At 39.6% G+C, this 27511-nt stretch overlaps 3 protein-coding genes across 31 annotated transcripts in view; 2 read left to right on the forward strand and 1 right to left on the reverse strand.

The window, feature by feature from the left end:
* The window catches only part of LOC144319133 (transmembrane protein 180-like), a 39082-nt gene extending 28431 nt beyond the window's left edge, over positions 1-10651 (forward strand). For all 5 annotated transcript variants that reach the window (XM_077906963.1, XM_077906965.1, XM_077906966.1 and 2 more), the window contains one exon: positions 10325-10651. In XM_077906963.1, the coding sequence (XP_077763089.1) occupies positions 10325-10457 (133 nt within the window). In that variant the 3' untranslated portion in view covers positions 10458-10651. The remainder of the gene's footprint in view (positions 1-10324) is intronic.
* Positions 118-27386, reverse strand: LOC144319139 (uncharacterized). 24 transcript variants are annotated; one of them, XR_013385049.1, is made up of 7 exons: positions 27249-27386; positions 26413-26546; positions 13048-13170; positions 10063-10169; positions 5270-5361; positions 3826-4017; positions 118-810 (listed from the first exon to the last, which is right to left on the reverse strand). XR_013385049.1 is itself a non-coding variant. In XM_077906983.1 (6 exons), the coding sequence occupies exons 3-6, from the start codon at positions 13071-13073 to the stop codon at positions 3980-3982; spliced, it is 234 nt and encodes a 77-aa protein (XP_077763109.1). In that variant the 5' UTR covers positions 13074-13170; positions 26413-26546; positions 27249-27386; the 3' UTR covers positions 1577-3979. The 24 variants fall into 24 exon arrangements, 5 of the variants coding, with proteins under 5 accessions (XP_077763109.1, XP_077763106.1, XP_077763107.1 ...); XR_013385059.1 differs by lacking the exons at positions 118-810; positions 13048-13170 and adding an exon at positions 7773-7877 and having other exon boundaries at positions 1577-4017; positions 5281-5361; positions 10081-10169; XR_013385054.1 differs by lacking the exons at positions 118-810; positions 13048-13170 and adding an exon at positions 7773-7877 and having other exon boundaries at positions 1577-4097; positions 5281-5361; positions 10081-10169.
* The window catches only part of METTL9 (methyltransferase 9, His-X-His N1(pi)-histidine), a 48013-nt gene continuing 45409 nt past the window's right edge, over positions 24908-27511 (forward strand). The window contains exons 1-2 of one of the 2 annotated variants that reach the window (XM_077906974.1): positions 24908-25035; positions 25310-25393. In XM_077906974.1, coding sequence (XP_077763100.1) covers positions 25386-25393 — 8 coding nt within the window. In that variant the 5' untranslated portion in view covers positions 24908-25035; positions 25310-25385. Of the gene's footprint in view, positions 25036-25309; positions 25394-27511 lie in introns of those variants that run through there. The other variant, XM_077906973.1, reaches the window with a different exon arrangement.

Consider the following 27511-nt stretch of genomic DNA (forward strand, 5'->3'; position numbering starts at 1 on the left):
TTAAAATATTTTATTTATATATTCATGAGAGACACAGAGAGAGGCAGAGACACAAGACTTCTATATATTCACCAGCTAGATTCAACTATTTGTATCTATGTTATTTTTATTTTTTATTTATTAATTATTATTTTTAAAATATTTTATTTATTTATTCATGAGAGACACAGAGAGAGGCAGAGACACAGAGGCAGAGAGAAGCAGGTTCCATGCAGGGAGCCCAATGCGGGACTCGATTCCGGGACTCCAGGATCATGCCTTGAGCTGAAGGCAGGCACTTAACTGCTGAGCCACCCAGGCATCCTTAAATATATTGGTTTTATCATATATTGATCAGTGTATCCATCTTTCTATTTATGCATCAAACCATCTTGTTTTTCCTCACTTTTTATTATGAAAAATTTCAAACACACAAAAAAATTGAAAGAAAAATACAGAAAAACCATATACCCACTCCTTAGATTCAACAATTATTAACATTTTGTCATATTTGCTTTATCTGTATCTGTACGTGTATGTGTGTGTTTTGTTCTCTTAACTATTTCAAGGTTACATTGCAGATATAGTGGCAGTTCATACATCTTAAAATGTGTACACATCTTATACTTTAGCATACATCTCCTGGAAATAAAATCATTCTGATTGGAGAGTTTTTATCAGAGTAATGATCTGATTTGACTTACCCTTTAACAGCATTCCTCTGGCTGCTGTGTTGAGACTAGACTGGATGAGGGAGAGGAGTAGGATATAGAAACCTGTGTTCAGTAATATATGGTATTTCATGCTGATGGCAGCTGGAGGGAAGTGAGACTGGAAAGGTAAAAAGGACCTGATGTAAAGGATTTGTATGCTATATTTAGTTCTTAATCTTTGGTTTCCCAAATATGATGACTTTTTAAACTTTTGTTGTATGATTACTTTCTGTACTATTACTTGGTGAATATTTTTCTTTAATTATGAACTTAAAAAATCTTACATGTCATAAGAAAAATTATACAAAAATATTCACAATAAGTTTCACTCTTTTCTAACCCAAAACACTTAACCAGGGATGCCTGGGTGGCTCAGAGTTAGGCACTACCTTCGTTCGGCCCAGGGCATGATCCTGGCTGGGGTCCTGGGATTAAGTCCCACATTGGGCTCCCTGCATAGAGCCTACTTCTCTCTCTGCCTATGTCTCTGCCTCTCTCTTTCTGTGCCTCTCGTGAATAAATAAGTAAAATCTTAAAAAAAAAACATAAAAAACAAAAGCATTTAACCATGAAAATAAAAAGAAAAATGTGTGACATGTGAAAATCATCGTGTGTACTACCAGGAGCACAGATACTGTTCTTTAGGAAACGCTGCTGTAAATAAAGGAAATCATTGGAAGTTATTAAGCTGGGGAAAGACATAACCTGAATTTTGTTTTAGAACATTCTGGCAGTCACATTAAGCAAGGATTAAAGGGGGACAAAAATTAAAGGTTGGTTATGTAACAAGTGCTTTGGATACAAAAGTAAATGAAATAGGTTGTTGCCACTAAGGAGCCTACTTTAGTAAAGGGAGATAGACATGAGGACAGATAACTTCAGCATGGAGTGGTAGCTACTATATTTAGAAGTATATACAAGATATAATGGTGGCTACAAGGTGGGTATGATTAACATCTCCTCAGAAACCAAGTCCAGGCTTTACAAAGGAAAAGATTCTTCAGCTGGGTTTCAATGGAGGTGTTAATACTGTGAACGGAGATCGGAGGTAGCCAGGAAAGAGTAACGGTACAGGCAAAGCATGGACATATAAAACAACAGGATATTCACTCAATAAACATTTACTGAACACTTACTGTATACATGTCCTATGTAAGCCCTAAAGCACAAAAAGACAAGAGATACAGCCCCTACTCTGAATAAGCTCAACGTCAATTATAGTAAAAATCATAATGCTATGTGTTAGGTATTATTGTTAGATGTAAGCATGGGATGCTGTATACCTAGCTAAGCATGTAATTCAGACTTGGTAGCAAAGAAGTTATCTCTCAGATGGATCTTAAAAATGTAGTAGGAGTCTGTGCAAGTACAGAGGGGCATAAGATCATGTGACATGTTTAGGGGAACAGCAAATGGTATAAGAAAGGCTTGAGAAGTGTGGATTTGATTCTAAAAGAAATGCAATATTGTTATTATTAAACCAAGGAGTAGTAATATCAGATTTCCTCTTGAAAACAGCACTCTGCATCGTGGAGAATGATTTGAAGGGAGGTTAGCTGAATTATAATGAAAGAATAGTTTGAAGGCCAATGAACTGCTTTTCTATGAGAAACGCTGGTGTGGGCCTGGACTAAAGCAAAGTAACATGGAAGGGAAGGAAGAGATTCACATGAGAGAGATTAAGGAGTTAGAATCAATAGAAGTCGGTGATACTTGGTTATAGAGGCATGACTCACAACTGAGTAATCGTGTGTTAAGAAATGAGTTCAGTATACACAGGAAGTGAATGTGGACTGTTTGGGATGGCATTCCTTCTGTAGAATTTGAAGGCACTCTTTCTCAATCTCAGCTATTATATCTATGATGTGAATGTTTTCCACCTGCACTGAGGAAGTTGCTTGAAATCTAGGTAACAAAAGTCTCAAGCAGTGTTGTGGAAGAAAGCCATGATGGCTGAAAGGGGAGAGGAACAGAATCTGGGGTAGAAAGGATTCAGCTCATTCACCGATAGATGTGAGAGAATGCAGGAAGAAGGGGTGCATTTAACCTGTGCCCCTATAATTTTAAGAATAGAGGCCCTGAAGTTATGTTTCTCATTGCACATTAGAGACACTTGGAACTTGAAAAGTCATGATGTCCAGGCCTTGCTAGCTTATTCTACGGTATAGTTAACATGGAGAACCTAGAGATTTACTTCCTTGGAAACAGAGGCTATAGAGATTAATTCTTATTGACTTGGGCATGGACACGTTGACAACCAGACACGTTGGCAAACTAGTCTTCTGGTCCGGTAAGCATTTTTAGAGGTATAAACTTATTTAGGGCACTCAAGTATCATTTATCTTTGAGTGATAACTTAACATTTGGCATCTGGTGGCCTTACACAGCTCATGGTAATCTGAAAGTGCCAGATTACCTCTGACTGAAGTCCAGAGGCCAACTGCACACTTAACAGGAAATAGGTGATCAGAGAGTGATTTGAGATTCACGGTATGATGAATTTAGCAAATGTCTATTTGAAATAAATTTCATGCTTGTTAGGAAGTTTTCTAATACCTGATTAATATTTTACTCTTACAATATGCAGACTGTATGGTTCAGGGGTATTCTTCTTGTCCCTGCCATTTTTGAAAGATGATTGGTGATTTATTGATACAGCTAGAGAAATTTGGTTCTAAGGGGCATATTATTTTACTGAGTTTAATAAACCTATTTTTTTTCTCATCGACCCAAGGATATACTACTACTTCATAGCCTATAAATGTAGCAGTTAGTTTATTGTTAATGGAGATTCATAAATGAGGAACTTGGGCAAGAAAAGCAATGTATAATCTCTTCCAATTATAGAGAACAAGGTACTTCATGTCATAATATTGGAAATTGATTATCTTAATTATTTTATACATGTAGTTTCAATTAAAAATGCAACAAAGTCCATACTTTTCACACAAAAATGACAAATTCTAGTATATAATAGAAAAAAGGCTATTCCTTCTATTTGGCCAATTAAGCATGCTTGCATTCTTTTGTCAGGAAACATTTATGGAGTACCTAGTAGGTGTTAGCACTGAGCTGGGAGCTGAGATAAAAAGAGTCGTAAGGCATGATGCCTTTCTGCCTTTCTGGAACTCACATGGTATTAGTGGGTGAGGCAGATGGGAAACAGAAAGTCCAGTACAACAAGCTAGGTCCACGGTTGTGAGAAGCAGAGTGTAAGAGGAACACATGCTGGGCACTTGGCTGCTTCTTACAGGATGCATACTGACTCCATGTGGTAGCACTGTCTTCTAGTCCTGGCCAAATTCTTGCTGCTTGATAAGACATTCTGGAATAGAAAGATGCATTTCCCCAGTAGTCAAAATCTGCCAGTTTATTTGTTGAATTACAGTGTCATCTGTGGATACTCTGCAGGAAACCCAAACAAAATCCATTACTTAAAAAATAGTCTTCTAGGTCTGCAATATATTCAAGTGTGTTTTTAGATGTTGTAAATGAAGCTTCCTCTTTGTTTCTCTTTTGTCTGAAAAACCTCACAAGACTTCAAAAATTACACTAGCAACAAAAGTTTAGAAAATGACTTTTCTCTTAATGATGTAGTAAATAATACTGTCTTAAACTCCAGCAAGGAAGCAGATCAAAAATGAATTGCTTCCGGATGAATAACAGACAAATAACAAATGATCTCAATGCTTTGTCTTTTAAGTAATGAACATATTCTTGATATTTAATTATATGTAGTTAATCATTAAAATCAATTTTAAAGCTTGTTTTTTGAAAATAAGGCTTTCTATAGTGATTTACTATAGTAACAGCCTGGAAATTCTCAGGCAAGGACTCTCTTTTGCTTGTTTAATGATTTCTGTTTCATGTTATGACTAAATCAGTGGTTTTATTCAGTACAAAAGATTAGGTTACCTAGACTAGAAATGAGCTAGTCCTACATATTATACTTGGCGCTGGTGGATTTCGAAAGCTATCAATTCAATATCATGCTGTTAATTCTGCTGTAGTTCTGAAATACTTATTGTAAATTCCTTGGTTAATATTTTTACATATTCTTGACCTATGTAGCCACTGGAGCATAGAGACTTGAATAGGGAAAACAAACGAAAAACCCCTTCTCTGAAGAGCTCATGCAGTGTACTATAGGATCACTAGAAGAGCAGGAAATAGTCAGTAGGTAGGCCACTCCACGTATTCAGAGCCTCAAATTTTAAGATTTGACTTCCTCCTCCCCATCACTGTTTATTTGGGAATATAGGATTAAAAACACATATAAAATATTACAGCTGCAAAGAAGTGTGTACATATAAGCATATACATTTGTTGGGGTTGCTAAAATAAATATTGGGATAATCAGTCTTTAACAATGTTCTATACTAAGTCCATTTGCCACATATCCAAACAGGAGCCTTTGTAACATTCTAAATTAAGAGCATTTGGCCCAAAAGATTATGATTGAGGATAAATCAATTTACTAATGGTGTGTCAGAAATGGGATTATGATGTAAGCTTATGTGGAGGAAACTCTTTCCACAAGTTCATAGGACCGCAATAATATATATCCTTTGTTTTACCGTGGAATTACCAATGATGGTGATCTCTTCCCCATTGTTCACTTCTTTTCCTTTTATGTAAGGGTGATAACCTTCCATTGCAAAAGGACCATCTTATGGCCAAAGAAGGAGATAATCAACCTCAGGGTTTTTTTTGTTTTTGTTTTTGTTTTTGTTTTTGTTTTTGCGGGGGGGGGTTGTTTTTGTTTTTGAGAAATATTATACTGCTGTTTTTTCCAATTAGTCTTTAGAAGACTAATGTGGAAACGTTAACAATATCCCCAACCTCTGGCAAAGAAAAACAGGTGAATAGGGAGTTAGATCCTTACATTTCCACATCAGCAATGTGATCATATCAAGCTGTTAGAGTTCTTGGTATTTGTTATAGGTCACTTATTTTCATTGATACCTTCTGAATTAATTTTCACAGAAAGCATATGACTCTTCTTTAAAAAAATTTTTTTTTTCTGGAGTGTCTGAGTGACTCAGTCAGTTAAACACCCAACTCTTGATTTTGGCTCAGGTCATGATCTCAAGGTGGTAAGATTGAGTCCTGTGATGTGCTCCATGTTCTGCTTGAGATTCTCTCTCTCTCCTCCTTTTTCCCCTCCCCCTGTACATGCACTCTCTCTCAGTAAATACATAAATAATAAAAAATGCTTTTTTCTCTTCTGATAAATTCATATTATAAATACTACTTTCTCTTGGAGAGATTTTTAGTTCAGATCTAGATAAGAAACTCAGCTCCAAACTCACTAGGTGTGGAACTTTGAGCAATTTAATTAACCTAGTTAAACCTTAGTGTCTTCTTCAGGGTTATTGTGAAAATTTGTAGCAATGACAAAAAAGTGTCAAACAGGGCCAGGCACATAGTAAGCCTATAATCTATGTGACACCATCATTATTCCTTTTTTTTTTTAAATAAGATTTTATTTATTTATTTTGAGAGAGAGAGTGAGAGAGCATGAGTGGGGTGGGGAGGAGGGAGGCAGAGGGAGAGGAAGAAGCAGACTCCTCGCTGAATAGGGAGCCCCATACAGGGCTCCATCCCAGAGCCCTGGTATTAAGACCTGAGCTGAAGGCAGATGCTTAACCAACTGAGCCACCCAGGTGCCCCAACCATTATTATTCTTACAAGGGTCTCATCTGGCTGACCCTAGAAAGGAGAAGTTCCCTTTCTATTCTTTAGGTAGCAACGAATTATGTGGAATCAAAATTTCCCAATTCTAATTCAAAAGCATCTGTATTGCCACAAAACAATATTATGGTTTAGCAAGTGTAAGCTAAAACAAGAAAATGAAGAAAAAGACCCCAAACAGCAATATTTTAGAATGTTATGACCTGTTAGGTAGGTGTTTTTTTCTTTTGAAAGCAGAACATTATAGGAGAAAATTGGGTGCAAAATTTTTTTCCATAAGCAAGAGGTGCAATTGCTATTATTATTATAACATTAAAGATATTTGTTGATTGTCTCTGCCTCCACTACAATGTACACTTTGTTGATGGTAAGGATTGTTGTTGTTTATACTGCAAGCACCTAAAACATTAAGTGTGCAGTAAATATTTATTGAGCAAGCAAAATTATAAGCGGGGCTTAGGAATTATTCTTCTACCAGAGATTCACTCAAAAAATGTGAAGTTTGGAAAGCATAAAAGCCCTACTGGTCAACAGTTTCAACCATATCCAGGTAGAGTGAACATAATATGAGAGAGGAAAAGAAATTCTTTAAATCCTGGGCATCCTTCCGAGATTAGAATTACATTTTATTTTTTATTTTTATTTTTGCTTTTTGTAGAATTACATTTTAAAAGAAAGAGTGAATCTTAAGAAAAAAGCAGAAAGACCAGGGAGATTTTTGAAGAGCATCAAATGATTCAACAAAGTAGTGAGGAAATGACCTTTGCTTTGGAGTGCATGAAACATTAAAATGGTTTCAGTAATAAGGTGTCTCTGAAAAGCACTAGGTCTGAAACCACATGTAGTAATCAAATCGCCTTACTCATTTAAATGTTCATCCCCCTGCCTTTCCTTGAGCTTCTAGCCTAATAAAGCTTTCTCTCTGCAGTATTGTTAGTGTGATCACAGGAGGCTTTGCTTCCACAGATTACCACAGGTGTTCCACATGGGCCTTCTCACCATGCAAAAAAGACAAAAGACGATTTTGTCTTGGAGTTCGAATATCTCCTAGAAGGAACCCTGGGCAGCTGGAATCCAATTTCTTGATATTTTTGAAACTGGGATCTGTTATAACTAGAAAATGCCAAAGGATAATGGGCTCCTGCTGCTAACCAAACACTCAGATAAAATGCACAGAAGTGCCTCAGCCAAGGACAAACAGGTCTTTTCATAAAACACTGGGCTTCTGAGCACATATTGTAGTAATTCTGTGACTAGCTGTTTATGGTCATGGCTCTGTGGTTCTCTTCCCCTTGAAAGGTCTTGATTAGGCCAATTCCTTTCTTCTTTGTGTTTGAGAAATGTGTGATGTAGGCCGCTTCAAACTGGAACTTGGGTTTCCATTACCTTGTTGGCATCTTGTACCCGTTGTCAATCTAGTTATCTCATCCGGTCTGTCTTGTGGCTCTGGTTAGTTAACAGTCAAAGGTGGTGAGACAGGCATGTACACACCTACAACATCACATTCAAAAGTACAACCATGACCTTGTCTTCCAATCAAAATCTGTGCTCAGCTGTTTCAAACCTCCTGTGTCCTTGTTAGTAATGGCCAATTAGAAATCAGTGAATCCTTTCCCTGTAATGGTCAGAGGCTGCCAATTTATGGTAATGTGGACATAAGTGCCGATGGGAAAGGTATATTATTCAGGGCAGTTTGGCTGTGACACCCAATGAGTACAGGCTAAATTAAATAAAATGGAGCTTGCCAGCTCCTAAAACTGAAAAGTCAGGCAGAAGTAGATCTGGGTAGGTACTCGGATTATGATAGTGAACCTGTTTTATCTGTCCCTGACTTTCCCTCTATGGAGTGGAGCTTTTTACCACACAGCAGCAAGGTAACTCCAGGCTTACATGGGCCCAATAGCCTAAGATCCTAAAGGAAACACATACATTTCTCCCAGTAGCACAGCAAAAGTCTTTCAGTGGACCCTGAAGAGCTTTATGTGAGTCACAAGCCCATCCCTGACTCAGTAGTTGTAGCCTGAGGCTGGAGTTCTCTGACTAGGTCTGGGCATGTGTCTGACCAGGAGGGTGGGAGTTGGGCAGTCCATTGGAGAGGAAAGAAGGGAGAGGAGTTTTCTTCAAGGAAGGAATGCAGGGAAGACAAAACATTATATGCCCCAGAAATGAGGTTTTCCATAGATAGCTCGGGTGGAGCCGATGTGACACCATATTTCAATGGTAACTTTGGTGCCTCTGTTACTTCCAGAGGCTACAGTTGGTGTGTATTGGATGGCCCCACCTGTGACCCAAGCCTCTGTGTTTGTCTCAGAGCCCAGAAAGTAGCAGCACAAGAACAATGGATCAGTAGGTCATAATCACTTCTTGGACCGAGTAGGACTTGAGATGAAGCATGGTCTTCTGGACCACTGGTTGGAAGGGATGGCCATTCCTAACAAATGCAGCCCAGTCCAGAGCACCAAGGACGAACATTCCCAGCTATGGCTTTTAGAGAAGGAGGTAGTGATGGTTGGAGGTTTTGCACATGATTCTAGGCAGAAGCCTTCTAGTTAATGCCTATTTATTCTTCAGAACTCAGGTCAAATACTGCTTCTCCAGGGGAGCCTTTTCTGGACTCCACTCGCCAAGAGTAGGCCAGACCCTCTGGCTAAGTGCTCCCATCTAATACCTTGTGCTTTTCCATCATAGCATTTAATGCAGTGATCTTATGTTGCCACATGTAAATCACTCTTATCTGTGATTACTTGATTTGTATCTAGCTCCTGCACTAGGTGAGCTCCTTGAGGGTGGGAATTCTTATCAGTTTTGCCTACCATTGAATACCCAGTACTTAGCCCAGTGCCAGCATATTAATAATCACATACTGCCTTTTTAAAAAGATATATGAATGACACCTAGTTTCTGGTAATAGATGATTTTAGTATAAAAATGTAACAAACTGCTTCTTCTTCCTAAACTGTCATATAGTTTGATCTTTTCTCATATTTCCTCACTTGGCTGAATAAATGAGGTGATATTTTAGGTAGTGTAGGTGACCAAAAAGAAGCAGTGGACTGGATAGTCAGCCCCCAAATAATCAGGAGCCCTCTTTTACTGTATATGATTTAAATGGAAAAAAGAAAGATCAGGAACATAATCAAGAACCACAGGAAATCTGGGGCTTAGTGGAAGTTCTTGGCAGAAAACCAGGACATGCTATTCCTGAATATTACTGTTAACGATACTTTCTTCTTGTAACCTCTAATTGTGTTGAATAATAATAAGTTTAGTAATAAAAATGAATGCCAAGTTCCCACCATTTTGTTTAAAACATGTCGGAAATGGCTGCTGGGTGGTTAAGTGTCCAATTCTTGGTTTGGGTTCAGGTCATGATCTCATGGGACATGGGATTGAGCCCTGTGTGAGGCTCCTCGCTCAGCTGGGAGTCTGCTTGGAAAGTCTCTCCCTCTGCCCCTCCTCCCAGTTATGCATGCTTACACATGCTCTCTCAATAAATAAATAAATAAATAAATAAATAAATAAATAAATAAATAAATAAAAAATAAATCTTTAAAACATTTTGGCTGATAATTACAAAACTGAAAGTATTATGAGCAAATTTTTTGTAATTTGTAAAAATTTTAAATTTTTTGTAATTACAAAACTGAAAGTATTATGAGCATGTAGATGTATGTACCTATGCACTCTGCCTCACCTCCACCTTCCATCCTCTCATGTACTGTTGCGTGTGGTCCTTCAGGCATGATCACAGGTTTATATGTCAGCCTCCTCTGGTATGGGCAACTGGAAGGTAGTTTGAAAAAATCCAGATTATTGATAAAATTGCTGTTACTTTTTAAAAGCAAAATTATTCTGAAACTTTTTGTTATATAGCTTTGAATTAATAAGAAACCATTAGAGAAACTAATTGTGTCTTAAATCTTTTTTTCTTTCCCTAGTACAATTTTAGATCTTCATGATGCTATGTTTAATTTGATTTGCCTGGTCCCCCTGGGCATTGTACTAATTCAGATTTTGGTTTGGAGCCCATTCTCAATCAGGAACAAGACAGACTACACAGGGGCTCTTTAAGGCCAATCCTGGATATCATGGGATTCAAACAAAACTTCAGTTGTTTATCTGTTCTAATAGAGTTTACATTATACCAGAAGGCAAAATGTTCTTTATAACCTCTAATTTGTTTAGAAAACAAAACAGATAAAACAAAAAAATCCAACATTTTAGGGCTTCTTGACTACAATAATAAACTGAATAAGAAAATTAAATATGGTTTAAGGCCTGTCTGTTGGCAATTTCCAAGTGGTCTTGTGCCTGGTCACAACCTGCTACTCTTCACCCTTGAATCACTCCATGAGTTGTTCTGGTTTCCCAGAGTCCACCTGACTGTGCGTGTCACTTCCTTTTATTTTAAGCCTCATACTGTTTCTTCAGCTGATTGTATTAGTGAAGACTTTTTTTAAAAAAAGATTTTATTTATTTATTCATGAGAGAGAGAGAGAGAGAGAGAAAGGCAGAGACACAGGCAGAGGGAGGAGCAGGCTCCATGCAGGGAGCCTGAGTGGGACTCGATCCTGGGTCTCCAGGATCACACCCTGGACTGAAGGCGGGCTAAACCGCTGAGCCAATGGGGCTGCCCGTGAAGACTCGCCCCCCGCCCCTTTTCATTAAGTAATACTACATCACTATCATCTATAGATTCCGTTATGACTGATAGTGGTCAGATTTGGGAGATTCAGGAACTAGTGTAAGAGAACCCATGTAACCCAGATTTATATGGCTCACTGTCTTAGTCATGGAGCTTTTGGTTATTAAGGAATTCAACTTCAGCTATCTTAAATAATGGAAAGTTTCTTGTAAGGATATAATAGGCAAATTCATAGATATTGGGGGATAGGAAATAAAATAGAATTGAAGAATACAAGGACTGGAGTGGGAAAGGCAAGGTCTGAGGTAGCTTTCTCTGCCTCTGACATTTTTATTTCATTGTTCCCTCACACTTTCTCTCACACACACACTCTCAACTGAGCGCCAGAGCTTTCAGGTCAGTTGCTCACTTTCATCTAACTGATTCAGACTCTGTGTGCCTGTTGGATTCTCTCTCTCTTTCTCAGTTTTGTTTATTTTTAAGTAATCTCAAACTCACAAGCCCAAGATCAAGAGTTGCATGCTCTTCCAACTGAGCTAGCCAGGCACCCCTGTCGGTTAGATTCTCTACCAAAAAAAAAAGATTCTCTACCCAAGAATGGTCACTGCTCAGCATGACACACTGTTTATATTGGTGTGCTGAAGATGCTTGACAGCTGGCTCTCTGAAAAAAAATGTTTGCATATATACATATATATCTTTGTTATACATTTTACTGATAAAAAGGATGTGTAGCATATGAGTTACAAATAATACAGTATACCTACTCTTCATTGTAAATTTCATACACCTATAATTTCAGCATGGCTTGTTATTTCTTTTTGTTATTTCTGAAAAATTCCACTGTTAGTCTTTATAATTCACAACAATAGTCATGAAATCAAGACTATGAATAAGCTTGATTACTATTCAGTTCAACAAAGAAGTCAGTTATGTTAGATCAAGGGTAGTTACAACCTAAATGTTATTTTATATTCTTATGTTAACTAGTAAGATAAAACTGAAATAATAAAGACATATTTCTGAACTTTACTCAGTCATTAAGTGATGTGAGCAACTTCTCTGATTTTTTGAATGACAGGTTTTGAATACTAGAAAGAGGGACGCCTGGGTGGCTCAGTGGTTGGGCGCCTGCCTTCGGCTCAGGTTGTGATCCTGGGATCCGGGATCAAGTCCCACACTGGGCTCCCTGTGAGGAGCCTGCTTCTCCCTCTGCCTGTGTCTCTGCCTCTCTCTCTCAGTCTGTGTCTCTCATGAGTAAATAAATAAATCTTTTTTTAAAAAAAGAACATTAGAAAGAATATGTCCTCAATTTCCTGTGCTTTTCACAGTGTAACAGCTATACACATGACCATTTTGAATTTTGCCTGCATTATTAACATTTTCTTTACTACTTTAAGTCTAGACCAGAGATTGGCAAATTATAGCCTGTGGGCTAAATCCAACCTATGGTCTCTTTCTGTACAGTCTGAGATCAAAGAATAAGTTTTACATTTTTAGAGGCTTGTTATTATTATTTTTTTAGAGGCTTGTTAAACAAATAATTACTGTGTGACAGGAACTCTATGTAACTCACAAGCTGAAAATGTCTGGCTCTTTATAGAAAAAGTTTGCCAACATCTGGTCTAGACAATCAACAAAACAATAATATGTATTGATTTCCATGGTATAAATACATCCACTATGGCTAATTTCAGGCTATAAATATGATATTACTGAAAGCGGATTTAAGGGAAAGTATACTCAGTAACATACCACTATAAAATTAAAAAGCTAAAATCTTATAACACCAGATGTGCATGTTGCATCACCATACAGATACAGCAGACATTGATAACACTACAAGCATAAATAATAGTAAAATGTAGTAATGAGAAAGTAATGTTTTGATGTTTTGAATGCTTATCATTTTGTTTTTAATATCATTTACTTAAACTTACATATATTAATTTTTAAGCAATTGCTATGTTTAAAAATTAGCTTGAGAAATTCCTGAAAAATTAACAATAGCTCTCACCAGCCAGGATGAACAGGCTCCAGCATACCACTGGGTTGCTACTACTTGGTCTGTGGGTAGGTATGTTCAGTAAGAAGTGGAAAGAGTATAAGTAGAGTAGACCTGATCCATATGCTGAGTTCTCTGATCCAAGCCAGCATGTTGCAATAAAAGAATACAAAATGGAAAAAAAAAAAAAAAAGAATACAAAATGGTATATTTCCTGAATTAGTTTTCATTTTGGTTTCCCTAAAATCAGAAAAGTTCTTTTAGGACCTGGAGATAGAGAAAACTAGGAAAAGGGATGGTGACTATTATTTTCCAGGGAGATCTACTAATCATCAATCCACACTTAGTCCTGAAAGGGGAGTTAAAGATGGTGAAGAAGTTTGGACTTATGTAAACTTTAATATGCCCCACGAGGAAAGAATTAGTGAACTTGAAGATATGTCAATAGAAATCACTCAAGCTTAAACACAAATAGATAAGAAAAAAGGGATAGGGCACCCCAGAGACTTGGGACAATATGAAATAGTCAAACATACTTTTTAATAGAATTCCTCCCACCCCCCCAAAAATGGAATAGGTTAGAGATTCCTGAGTGGCTCAGTGGCTGAGTGTCTGCTTTTGGCTCAGGGCATGATCCTGGATTCCCAGGTTTGAGTCCCACATCGGGCTCCTTGCATGGAACCTGTTTCTCCCTCTGCCTGTGTCTCTACCTCTCTTTCTGTGTCTTTCATGAATAAATAAATAAAATCTTTTTTTAAAAAATGAAATAGGTTAGAAGAAATATTTGAAGGGACAATAGCCAAGAATTTATTTATTTTTTAAAAGATTTTTAAATTTATTCATGAGAGAGAGAGAGAGAGAGAGAGAGGCAGAGACACAGGCAGAGGGAGAAGCAGGCTCCATGCAGGGAGCCTGACGTGGGACTCGATCCCGGGACTCCAGGGTCACACCCTGGGCCAAAGGCAGATGCTAAACTGCTGAGCCACCTGGGGATCCTCAATAGCCAAGAATTTTTAAAAAAATGAAAGACATAAAACCCAGAAGCTCAAGATCCAAGTAGCTCAGAGAACCAGGAAAATACCAGTATAAATATTAAAAACCCCACCAAACATAAAAACAAAAAACACCTACACACATTATATTCAAACTAATGAAAAACAAAGATAAAGATAAATTACTGATGGTAGCCAGAGAAATAACATACATTACGTAGAGAAGAACAACAATTGGATTAGCATCACATTTTTCATCAGAAACAATGCAAGACAGAAGACAATGTAATGACATCTTCAAAATGTTGAAAGAATAAAAACCCTTGTCAACTTAAAATTTTATACACAATGCAAATATATTTTAAAATTAGGGTGAAATCAAGACTTTCAGACAAAAAGCTGGAAGAATTCATTACCAGCAGACTTGCATTACATCAAGTGTTCAGGGAAGTTACCAGAAAGAAACTTGGGTCTACATCAAGGAATAAGGATCTATAGAAATGGTTAAAATGAAGGTAAATATAAAAGACTTCTTTTTTTCTTATTTTTAAACACTTTAAAAGGTGATTCAGGATCACTTGTACATTGCTGTGTAAATGTAAAATGGTACCACCACTCTGGAATACATTTTGGCAGCTTCTTATAAATCGAAACATGCAAAAAAAAAAATCTAAACATGCAATTACCATGCAACATAGCAACTATACTTTGGGGCACTTATCCCAGAGAAAGGAAAACTCACATTTACACAATAACCTATAAATTAATATTCATAACTTGATTCATAACAGCTAAAAACTAGAACAGCTCAGATGTCCTACAACAGATTAATGGTTAAACAAACTGTGATACATATAAATCATGGAATACTACGCAGCAATAAAAATTAACAAAGTATTGATACACACATCAACTTGGGTGATTCTCCAGGGAATTATACTGAATGAAAAATCCAATCACAGGTTTATATGCCATATAATTACTTTTGTACATTTTTTGATATAAAAAAAATTTAGAAATGGAAGACAGATTAGTGGTGACCAAAGGTTTAAGATGGGAGTGGGAAGGGTTAGAGATGAATGTGGTTATAACAGGACAACACAAACAGTCATTGTGGCAATGGAATTGTTCTATATCTTGACTGTGGTGGTGGACACCTGAACCTACATATGATAAAACTGTATGGAACTAACACACATACATTTAAGTAAAACTCTGGAAAACTGAATAAGATTAGTGGATTATCAGTTTCAAAATCCTGGTTGTGATAATGTGCTATAGTTTGTAAGACATTACCATTTGGGTAAACTGGGTAAAGATTATATGGGATAACTCTGTACTTGTTCGTACTACAGCATGTGAATCCACAATTATCTCCACTTATGTGCTTGCTCTCTCTGTCTCAAATAAATAAATCTTTTTTTTTTAAAGAATGATGACTGTAGTTAATACTATATTATAGGGGCACCTGAGTAGCTCAGTTTGTTAAGCATGGGACTTTGGCTCTGGTTGTGATCTCGGGGTCTTGGGATCTAGCCCCATGACCAGCCCCATGACCAACTCTGTACTCAGCAGAGTGTCTGCTTCTCCCTCTCCTTCTGTCCCTCCCCCTGCTCATGCTCTTTCTGTTATAAGTAAATACAATCTTTTAAAAAATACTATGTTATATACTTGAAATTTGCTAAGAGAGTAGCTCTTAAGTATTCTCACTACATGTGCATGTGCACACACACAACCCTAACTATGTGAGGTGATGAATATGTTAATTAACTTGATTATAATAATTATTTCACAATGTATACGTTGAACCATCCCATTGTACACCTTTAAAAAATCACATTGTAAAATCTATACAGTTTTTTGGGGGAGATTTATTTATCCATTTGAAAGAGAAAGTGTGTGAGTGGGGGAAGGAGCAGAGAGGGACAAACACTCTGCACTGAGCACAAAGCCTGACAAGGGGCCCCATCCCATGATCCTGAGATCACAACCTCAGCTGACACCAAGAGTCTGATGCTCAACCAATTGAACCACACAGGCAACCCCATATATATTCTTTTTGTCAATCATACCTCAGTAAGTCTGGAAAAAAATGGAAAAACTCCTGATCTTTGAGAGAGATCGTTAAGAAAATGAAAAGATAAGCCACAGACTGGGAGAAAATATTTGCAAAATCCCTATTTGATAAAAGACTTGCATGTAGAGTATTTTAAAAAAAAAACCTCTTACAACCAGGGGCGCCTGGCAGCTCAGTGGATTGAGCATTAGACTCTTGGTTTTGACTCAGGTCATGATCTCAAGGTCATAAGATAGAGCTCCTACTGGGTACCATGCTGATGCTGTTGCAGAGGCTACTTGAGTTTCTCTCTCTTCCCTCTGCCCTGCCCCTCCCCACATGTGCACTCTCACCCCACCCGACCCCCACACGTGCACTCTCTCTCTCTCTCAAATAAATCTTAAAAAAAACCTTTCACAACTAGTTAAAAGATAAGAAAGAATGCAACAAAAAATGGGCAAATATTTGAACATTCTACCAAAAAAGATATACAGATAGAAAATAAGTACATGAAAAAAAAAACATCTTTGACTTTTGGGAAAAGGCAAATCAAAACCAGGGAAATACTACTACATAACTATTGGAATGGCTAAAATAAAAACTGACAATACCAAGTGCTGACAAGGTTGTGGAGCACCTAGAACTCATACAGTCCTGGGAGAATTAAAATGGCATGGCTGCTTTGGGAAACAGTTTGACAGCTTATTAGAAGGTTAAATAGAAAAAAAAAAAAAAAGAAGGTTAAATAGATATAGAATCTGACATAGAATCCAGAAATCCCATTGTTAGCTATTTGCTCTAAAGAACAAAAAACAATATTCACACATGTACACAATTGTTTATGGCAGCTTTATTCACAATCACACACATAAAAAACTGGAAACAATTCAAATGTCCACCAGGTAATTAGTGAACAAATTGTGGTACATCTACATCATGGAATGACAGGGGATAGATTTACTGATACATCAGTGTGAATGAATGCCAACCACATAATGTTGAGTGAAAGAAGCCAGACTCAAAAGATTATCTACTGTATAATTCCATTTAAATAATATTCTGGAAAGGGTAAAACCATTGGGGCAGCAAACAAATTAGTGGCTACCAGGATCTAAGGTGGGGAGAGAGGTTGACAAGAGATCCAGGGAACTTTTTTAAGGTAATGGAAATATTCTGTATTTTGATTGTGGTGTTGGTTTACACAGTTGTATGCATTTGTCAAAACTCAGAAACTGTACATAGGGTGAATTGCTTGACTTAAAAAATATTTACAGACCACAGAAATAGTTTTCATTTTATTTTTGGAAGATTGTCCTGAAGTGATTACACAAGTGCTATTTGACTTGCTGTTTAGAAATGTCATTTTTGGGATGCCTGGGTGGCTCAGCAGTGTCTGCCTTTGGTTCAGGGCATGATCCTGGGGTCTGAGATTGAGTCTAGCATCAGGCTCCCTGCTGAGGAGCCTGCTTCTTCCTCTGCCTATGTCTCTGCTTCTGTGTCTCTCTCATGAATAAATAAAACCTTTTTTTAAAAAAAGGTCATTTTGGGGACCCCTTGGTGGCTCAGTCAGTTAAACATACAACTTCTGATTTGGGCTCAGGTCATGATCTCAGGGTCAGAGGACTGAGCCCCGTGTCTGGCTCCTGGCCAGGCATGGAGTCTGCTTGGGATCCTCTCCTCCTCCTCCCCCCTCTATCTCTATCCTCTACCCTTCCCCTCCCTCTCCCCCATGCCACATACTCTCTCTCTCTCTCAAATAAATAATCTTTTTTAAAAAGGAAATGTCCTTTTCTTCTTTTAGGTTATCTCAACACTTAAAAAAAATCATTACCTCAGGGCACCTGGGTGGCTCAGTCAATTAAGCATCAGCCTTCAGCTCAGTTCATGATCTTAGGGTCCTGGGATGGAGTCCCACATTGGGCTCCCTGCTCAGTGGAGAGAGTCTGTTTCTCTCTCTCTCTCTCTCTCTCTCTCTGCACTTGACTTTGCTCTTTCTATCTCTAATAAATAAATAAAATCTTTAAAAATTATTACCTTGTTAAAAAATTTCATGACTATTGAATACTTTTTTAAGTAACGCTTTATTTTTTTAAAGATTTATGAGAGAGAGAGAGAGAGAGGCAGAGACACAGGCAGAGGGAGAAGCAGGCTCCATGCAGGGAGCCCCACGTAGGACTCAATCCTGGGTCTCTAGGATCACGCCCTGGGCCGAAGGCGGCGCTAAACTGCTGAACCACCCAGGCTGCCCAGTCACACTTTTTATTAAAGCACATATTGCTTCTGCTAAGACCCTCTTCCCTGCCTTCTCCCTGTGAGCCATGTTACAAACTCCCTATAAAACAAGATTCTGAATCGGTACACCCGGGATGGCCCAGGAACTTACACTGTAACTAATACCACTGGGGAAAAAAAAAAAAAAAAAAAAAAAAAAAAATAATACCACTGGGGATTCTGATGCTCGTGGGCTGAGGACAGCTAACAAACACTAGGAGGCAGTAGAGCATTGTGTGAAGAATGAAAGTTCTATAATCAGACCGCCTATTTTAAAATCCTGCCTCAACCTCACACTGGCTGTGCAGTGGAAGCTTTGTGTCTTGGACCTTATTAGATTATAATTAGGATTAAAAGAGAGGACACACGTAAGACACTTAGCATGATGTGTCAGCTGTTGTTGTTTATATCATCTTTCTATGAAGAGTGAAGCTGTGGCCCAGATCCAGAATTCCATGTAGTAGAAATATACCCATTTTCATTTAGAGAGTTTTTCCTCCCAAGCACCTCCCAGGGGACTGGGCATGCCTCACACTAAGGGGGAGGGAGATGGATATGGGGAGGAAGAAATGCAAGGATTTGGGCTTTCGGTCATAAGAAGCTCACAATTTGTCAAGCATACAACTGTCAAAACAAAAGATGTCTCTGCTTATAAACTCTGTCACAAGTATGTATTATGTAAATTATTTCCTATTTTGTGGAGTGCTATGGAAATCTGAATTTGTTAGATTTGTTGTTAAAGTGTGTGGAAAAACAAAGTGAAACCACTTCTCGTGTACTATGTAAGATATGTTTATGTTAGCATTTGGGGGAAAAATCCATATAATTCGTAATTCATATAAGGAAGTAAGCAGGTGAAGAAACAGATCCTGTGACTGGTAGTCTCTAATTCGGGTGCACATGTACAGGTTGCCTTTATTAATTATCATTTTTAGAGACAAAATAATTAAGGTTATGTGATTTTCCAAGGTCACATGGAAAATGTCAGGGACATATCCAGAATGAGTTTTCTGCTTCCTGGTATGAATGCTCATCCTGTTTTTGATGACAAAGATGAGAGCTGGATATACGACACGGGGTTCAGGGACTAGGAGTGTATGGTGATAAGAAAAAAAAAAAAGGCCCTGAAAGAGAACCAGAGGCATGTCTGAAGAATTTAAGAACGTTCTCATTTCTATTTATTTCACTTCTCAGACAAATGAGGTCTGATATTTGTTGGGTGAAGGAAGGCTGGCTGGCCATCTTCAGTCCCCATAAAGAGCATGATGTGGGTAAATCACCATTGTTTAAGGTTTTGCTGGTGTTGAAACTTGATATGTGGTTACACGGAGAATGGTATCATTTCCCACAGGCACATTAGCATAGGCCAAACTCACAGCCCAATGCAAAAAAAAAAAAATTTTAAACCCCCAAACCTATTTACCAATTTACACTGAGAAATGAGACAGATCCTTGTGTTCCCCATCAGCACATGCCCACCATGTGGTGAGGAATGTGGCCATTTAGAATGATGCTAATAGATGATGTCATGGAGCCTGGATAAAATGGATGCACCTATCTCCATCCACAGAGAGACATCTGCTGCCTTGAGCCAAGCGGAGGGGTACTGCCTCCTGGGTTGATGATGGAGATCCACTACCAAATCAGCCTGCCTTTCCATTTTCTAAGGCTGACACTCCTCCCCACCCTCCACATGCAATGAGATGTTTTTTTCTGTAGGTATGTTATGACCTTCCTGCAGTCAATCTGCAGTCAAGTCTTGGCTTGGGGACCTGCCTTTCTAAAAGGTGACTTTGTATCTTTTTGCTCTAATCCATCATACAGCTGCTTTTACAAAGTGTGACTCTTTTTTTTTTTTTTTTAAGATTTATTTATTTATGATAGAGAGAGAGAGAGGCAGAGACACAGGCAGAGGGAGAAGCAGGCTTCACGCCAGGAGCCCGTCGTGGGACTCGATCCCTGGTCTCCATGATCATGTCTTGGGCCAAAGGCAGGCGCCAAACCGCTGAGCCACCTAGGCATCCCAAGTGTGATTCTTATATAGCGATTGTTTATTTCCAGAATTTTTTTCAGGGCATTTTTAACAGGGCAGTTTTGATGATCAATTGTATGTACTGCCTACCATATTAAAAAGACCTGACTTGGGATCCCTGTGTGGCACAGCGGTTTAGTGCCTGCCTTTGGCCCAGGGCGCGATCCTGGAAACCCGGTATCGAATCCCACGTCAGGCTCCCAGTGCATGGAGCCTGCTTCTCCCTCTGCCTATGTCTCTGCCTCTCTCTCTCTCTCTGTGACTATCATAAATAAATAAAAATTAAAAAAAAAAAGACCTGACTTAATTTTTTTTCCTCAAACATCTTTAAACATACGTTAAAAATGTAATGTATTCCTGACACTTGTGTCTAAACAGATATAAATTCTAAAAGGGATAAAAGAGCTAACAAATATTAAATGTTCTCAGATATGATATGATTTACCATGTATCAAGATGAAAATCTGCCCATGTATAGGACAATGGGGAAATTCCAGTCCATGTATCAAACAGAGACTCTAAAAATTAATTCATTGTACTATGAAATAACTACATGGATTAACTTAATTTTTCCCCATGAAGACTTATCCTGGGCAGCCTGGGTGGCTCAGCGGTTTAGCGCCGCCTTCAGCCCAGGGCCTGATCCTGGAGACCCGGGATCGAGTCCCACATCAGGCTCCCTGCATGGAGCCTGCTTCTCCCTCGCCTGTGTCTCTGCCTCTCTCTCTCCCTCTGTGCCTCTCATGAGTAAATAAATAGAATCTTAAAAAAAAAAAAATGTAAAAAGTGCATGTAACTAACCTAAGGGAATTTGCTTAAAATTATGTTTAGAAAGCAGCAAATTTGGGACGCCTGAGTGGCTCAGCGGTTGAGCGTCTCTCTTTGGCTTAGGGCGTGATCCCGGGGTTCTGGGATCGAGTCCTGCATTGGGCTCCCTGTGAAGAGCTTGCTTCTCCCTCTGCCTAGGTCTCTACCTCTCTGTCTCTCATGAATAAAATCTTAAAAAAAAAAAAACAAAACCAGCAACTCTGGCTCCACTGTCACTTTAGTTTTAAATTGGACTTTTCCTGGAGGCAGAACAGCCTGTTCTATATTCCCAGATAAACTATACTTTTGTGAGGTCCCTGAGCAAAGCTGGCTTCTCCCACTCTCACCTCCCAGAGCTGGTGTGGGAGGCTGGAGGAAGAAGATAGAATCTGAGTGCTATCGGTGGAAGGCAAAGCTTCCAATACCTGCCCCTGTCCTTTCTAAAACTTTTCTCAAAAGACTTGAGCATGGAAAGCTAATGAACTTGAAATAAACTTTCTATTGTAGAACAGCCTACTAGCTGTTTTCGGGATTGACTGTCGATTTTAGGAAATTGTCTGTAACAAAGGATGCTTGGTAAGGGAAAACCATGAACCGCAGGAAAACAGCTGTGATGGTCTCACAATGCTGAGGTTTTGGTTATTTAAGAGCCAAATGCCTTTCCTCTGGGTTTAATGGTTTGTGCACACGATACCTTTACGGAAGATCCTAGGCTGAGTTGTAAAGCAACTCACATTAGTTGTGGCTATATATATACAAAAAACAAAACAAAACAAAACAAAACAAACAAACAAAAAGATCAATCACTGTCTTTACCAGAGAAGGGAGATAGTTTTTTCTGATTTTCAGGTTGCTTGATTGCTCAAGTATCCTCTTTCATAAATGTACTCTTCCTCATTCTCATACTAGTACGTGGTTGTGTAAAAATAAAATGGTCTTCTTTCATGCCAGCAGAGATGTGGTTCTGTGCTGTTACACTAACTCTTTATGATCACTTATGTTTATGTATGTACATACATATTTTGTCTACTATGAAATATTTAGATTTTAAGTTTTTAAAGCTTTCTCATTGTACCGTGCAATTTTTTCATGTATTTCAAATAAACCATAAGTTTGAATGTTTTGTAGTTAACAAAACAAAAAGACTTTATAGTTTTAAAATAAGTATATGAAAACACAGTGGCATGAAGTGACATGGCACAGGGGGTGGAGAGGAAGTAGCCATTCATAAGACCAAACCCACATACATGCAGGAGACAGCAATTAAGAGGCCAAGGATAGGGATGTTTTGAAAATACACTTAAAACAAGATCAAAGAACATCTTTGGACCTTTGAAAATGCCCCAGAAAGTGAGTGAAAAACAACAGCCTTCTCTCTTTTTTCAGAGCTCTGACTCAGACCTCCTACGAGGAGATTGCAAAGTTGAAGCATGTATTTTAAAATAATACATATATTCCTTTCAGTGAGTTACACTATTACGTGCAATTTTTTTTAAGGATCCTAAAAGTAATCATGTATACATAAAAATTACATAGGTGGTCCACCAGGAGTCTTCACATCCCTCGAGTGGGATGCAAGGGCACTCCTATTTCTTTTCTTACAATTACTGGGTGCACCTATAATCCAGAGGAACTTGGGCAACTTCGGAAGCTCTCAAACTTAGAGAGATGTCAAAATGAGGGCTGCAATGCCACACTTCCTCTGGGCAGCATTCTGCACACTACTCCCTACACCCCAGTCAAGTCAGATCCCTCTATTAATTTTTGTTGTTGTTGTTGTTTTAATTTATGAGAAACAGAGAGAGGCAGAGACATAGGCAGAGGGAGAAGCAGGCTCCTTGCAGGGAGCCTGATGTGGGACTCGATCCCTGGATCCAAGGATCACACCCTGAGCCAAAGGCAGACGCTCAACCACTGAGCCACTCAAGTGTCCCTTATTTATGTATGTATGTATGTGTGTGTATGTATGTTAGAAGTTCTAACAATATCCAATTCTTTTCTAGCACTCAGCAGTTTGTAATCATATATTCATTTTTTGATTCCTTGGACAGGTCTGCCTCCTACTAGACAGACTGCAGATTGTCTGACGGTGAGGCACTATGTTTGTTTTCTGTTCCACATAGTACAGTAAATGGCATGTATTTAATACATATTTACTGACTATGTGAAAGGTATTTGTCTTTCTGATGTTATTCCTGACAAACAGAGACAGGTATGAGATTACCATGGTGTGAGGACTGAGGGGCAGGGGGAGGAAGCCGCAGGGTTCAGAAGGTTCTTTTCTTTTTTAAAAAAGATTTTATTTATTCATGAGAGACACAGGCAGAGACATAGGCAGAGGGAGAAGCAGGCTCCATGCAGGGAGCCTGATGTGGGACTCGATCTCGAGACCGTGGGATCACACCCTGAGCCGAAGGCAGATGCTCAACCGCTGGGCCACCCAGGCATCCGGGTTCAGAAGGTTCTAAACATGAAATGCCACCGTTGGCATGGAGTTCTATATATCAGAGGGAGAAAGGCTTGCCTACTCAGAAGACCAACATTCTTGACAAGTAGATGACTTCAGTTTGCTGCCTGATTCTATGATTTTTAGGTTTGAATGTTTTCTAGTTTATGTTTTATTTCCTGCCCCCATCCTTCCTCCCTTAGTTTGAAGTCGAAAGGAATAGACACAGGAGGAGCTCTCATCAAGAGGTCTAAGGGAATGTTTTATGGCGAATAGCTCTGCAGAGACCAGTCACATTAGGACTGAACATCCTTCTGATAATGTTGGTTGAGACTTCTAGATCACCTGATTCTCACAGATGTATTGTGAAGTAGGCAGCTCAGAATCATGGGCCTTAGTTTATAAATGAGGAAAGGGGGGGATAAGAAGAGGTTGAATTATCTGGGTTATAGTGAAAACAAGAGCAAATTAACATTTTTTTGGAGAGCTTACTATGTGTTGAGGCCTTACATTAAGCCATTTATATTTAGACTATATACTTTAATCATTACCACATCCCACAAGACTATTTTATTCCCATGTTACAGATGAGGAGACTGAGACCTAGAGATCAAATTATTTGCTTCAAATTGCATTACCAGAACCATAGTCAGGCTTCAAACTCAGGTAGTCTGTCTCAAACTACTATGCTAATGAGTACACTGGGAGATCTCCAAGAGTACACTGTGTTATTTATACTTGCTTCTATAGGTCTGACTCCCAGTTTAATTCTGCTACTTTATGTTGCCAATTTTTTTGCAACCTGTTTGCAGTTTCACCTGAGCTTAGAATTTATCAATCAGAGACCATAGTGATCATTGCCTATGACAGAAATTGTATCAACCAAGTTCAGATAAAAATCCCCATTAAAATAACTGCTGAATATTTACTAATTTGATTTTTTAAGAGGTCCTTAGTGCTTAATTACCACAGGGCACATCTACTGAATATACTGGGGAATACTTGCATCATTCTCTGACACTACAAAACACGAAGAAGTATTAAAAAAAAAAAAAAAAACAAATCCATAAAATGAAGTCGATGAAAACGTGATTTATGAGTTCTTTTTAGACTATGATTTCTTCACGGAGATGACAGTGACCAACAGCGACGAACACATTTTGTGTCCTCTACAGATCCAGTCCCTCTTTCTATGGGTTCCTTTCACATTATATTTTGTCATTGAAAAGAGAACATGAAATGTAATCTGTAGCTGATAAGAACAATTACAAAAAAAGGTACCTTTGCTTAGAGTTCTAGAGAGGAAAGTGATCCAGTCAAGATTTTGGGCCTGTGCACAGAGCTACGACATAAGTGAGACATCTAAACTCCTCCTGGTCAGGAGGGCAGTGAGCAGGTCAGTACAGAACGCTGTCGTTTATGTATCTTTGGGATATCACTGACTGCATTTGAAAGCCATGTAAGAAAGGATATTGGCTGGTTTTTGGCTTCTCATGTTATCTGCCTCTTCGCCTCTCCATTATGGATAACTGAGGTTTTTAATTGAGGTTTTAATATACAGTAGTGACATTCTAGAAGATGAAGGAAGGGGGCAGTCCCTGAGGGCAATCTGAACTTCTGCTTAGTATATTTACTCTTGCTGTTTTCCTTCCTCCTCATTTGTAATTCAGGAGGCTCTCTGAGAAGAGAGAGACAGCAAAGCTTCTTAGATGGATCGAAGGATCACGAGCTGGGATACCAAGTTCTATGAAAAGGTCTGCTATTGAATTTGCTCTACCTTTAGGCAGATCATTTGATCGTGTTGTGCTTTGGTTTCTTCCTGTGCTTGCTTGCTAAACATAAATAACATGTATTTGACTATTTTGTGATTATTATAGAGTCTTTTAAATGTGTGGATGATTCATTTTTCCAGGCCAGCTGCTCAGGTATAAAATGAAAATCTGCTCCTTTGAGATGCTAGGCTCTACGGCCGATAAAATGAAAATCTGCTCCTTTGAGATGCTAGGGTCCACGGCCGTCAACTGACCTCCAAATCCTTAGGAGTTCAGCAGCCATCTAGTTGCTTCTTGTTCATCTGACACAGTTTACAGTCTCTGAGCTGTGGCTCCTCAAGTTTATTCTGTAGTTGGGGGGCAAACCTTTTGTTTCCTTTGTTTTCAGAAATGAAATATGTCACTTTATATACTCTTGCTGTTTTCACCCTCCTCTTCCCACTACCCCCCTCTAGAAATATGAAGGCTTTCTTTTGGCACAGACAGAGCTCCTTTATCTCACACTGATTTCAGAGACAGGAGGGAGAGGTGACCTGGTAAACAAACCGTATTATCTGGACTGGCTAACACAGTTGCCTTTTGATGATTTGGGCCAGGGACCACTAGAGGTTTGAACTAGACTTAGGAAGGTTCAGGCTCTTTGCAGTTTTGGGAGGAAGCAGTCAGGGAGTATACTGAAAAGAGAGAACACAAAGTATCCTCCCCTGCCCCCCCCACCCCATGTTTTTGTTAGTTAGTTATAGCCTACCTCATGTTAAGCAACAAGGTGTCCCTGTTCGACAAGTGCCAAGCTGAGATTCTCAGAACCTACTTTAAACGTTTGTGGGTAAAGAACAATTTTGTTTTTCACCATACCACCGTGGCATAAATGACCATCTCTGAAGTGCAATATCAGAGTAAACGGAAAGGCTTCTTACTTTCTTTTGAACTAAAATTTTTCTTAAAAAATGTATTTACATTATTTCTAGTGGAGTTCAATTAAAAGCAGTTTCTAAACAAACCTGGGAAGCTAGAGAGCCCGTGAAATTATGTTAACTCCTTAGTTGTAGCTTGGAGGTATAGCAGCAGGAAGGACTTCAGACACAGGAACACCGTGTGACCCCTTCGGTTCTGAAACGTTGCTAGGGCTCCTGTGCTAGAAAGGATCAAAGAAACATCGGGTAAATACTGCTCCTAGAACCCCGTTCGCTGGAAGAGCGTTGGTTGGGTCCAAATTTCCGTTCAAGGAAACAGGCAAGGGAGTCTAATTGAGGAGGGGTAGCGGGGGTGGGGGTGGGGTGGGGAGAGGCGGGGTTGTGTCTTCATTCTCCGACAGGGTCATCGATACATTAAAATATTACTTGCGGGTGCCCCGGCTGCAGGAGCTTCCAACAGTGGCAGAGCTTTCACGGATGCCTCTTAGAAGCTGCACCCAGCAACCTGCCAGGCGTGCGGGACGGGACTGGGAGGAGGGGTTGCTGATACCCGGTCTCCCCGAGATTCCCGGCGGCTTTGCCGCTGCAGCAGAGGCGGGTGGAGGCCCTGGGGGGTGGGGGCCCGGCTCGTCGGCTCTAAACGTAAACAGGACACTGTTTACCAACTGGCAGCGTCCGTCCCCGCCGAGGTGTCGGGTCTGACAGTCTGGACGTATAGACCGCAAGGAGACACCCTCTCCTCGCCCCCCGCCCTCCTCCGGGGTCCGTCTGCACAACCGGCTGCAAGTCCTGCTGGGGTCCGGGAGTGGGGGCGCCCGGAGGCAACGACAAAAGCGAAGAAAGACCAGAAGCGCTGAGGGCACCACCTTAGAGGGGCCGGGACGCTTCAGTAACTCGCTTCGGAAGAAGCACCCCCCTCCTACCCTAAGAAAGCGAGCAATCCTCTCCACCATTACGCAGGCGGAAGGCGGGGACGCGCGCCCGGCGACTGCGCGCTCCCTTTGTCCCGCTCCCCCCGCCGCCGCCGGAGGCTCGCGGAGCCGGGGGAGCGCGCCGCCGCGTCCCGTAAGTGCTCCGGGCGGAAACCGGTGCCGGCGGCTGCGGCGTTCCGCGGGCGGAAAGGAAAGGGGGGGAGGCAGGAAGGGTGCGCGCCGCCCGCTCCTCCCCACCCCCCCGCCGCCCCGCC

Source organism: Canis aureus, chromosome 8, assembly GCF_053574225.1.
Source record: "Canis aureus isolate CA01 chromosome 8, VMU_Caureus_v.1.0, whole genome shotgun sequence".
Classification (NCBI taxonomy): domain Eukaryota; kingdom Metazoa; phylum Chordata; class Mammalia; order Carnivora; family Canidae; genus Canis; species Canis aureus.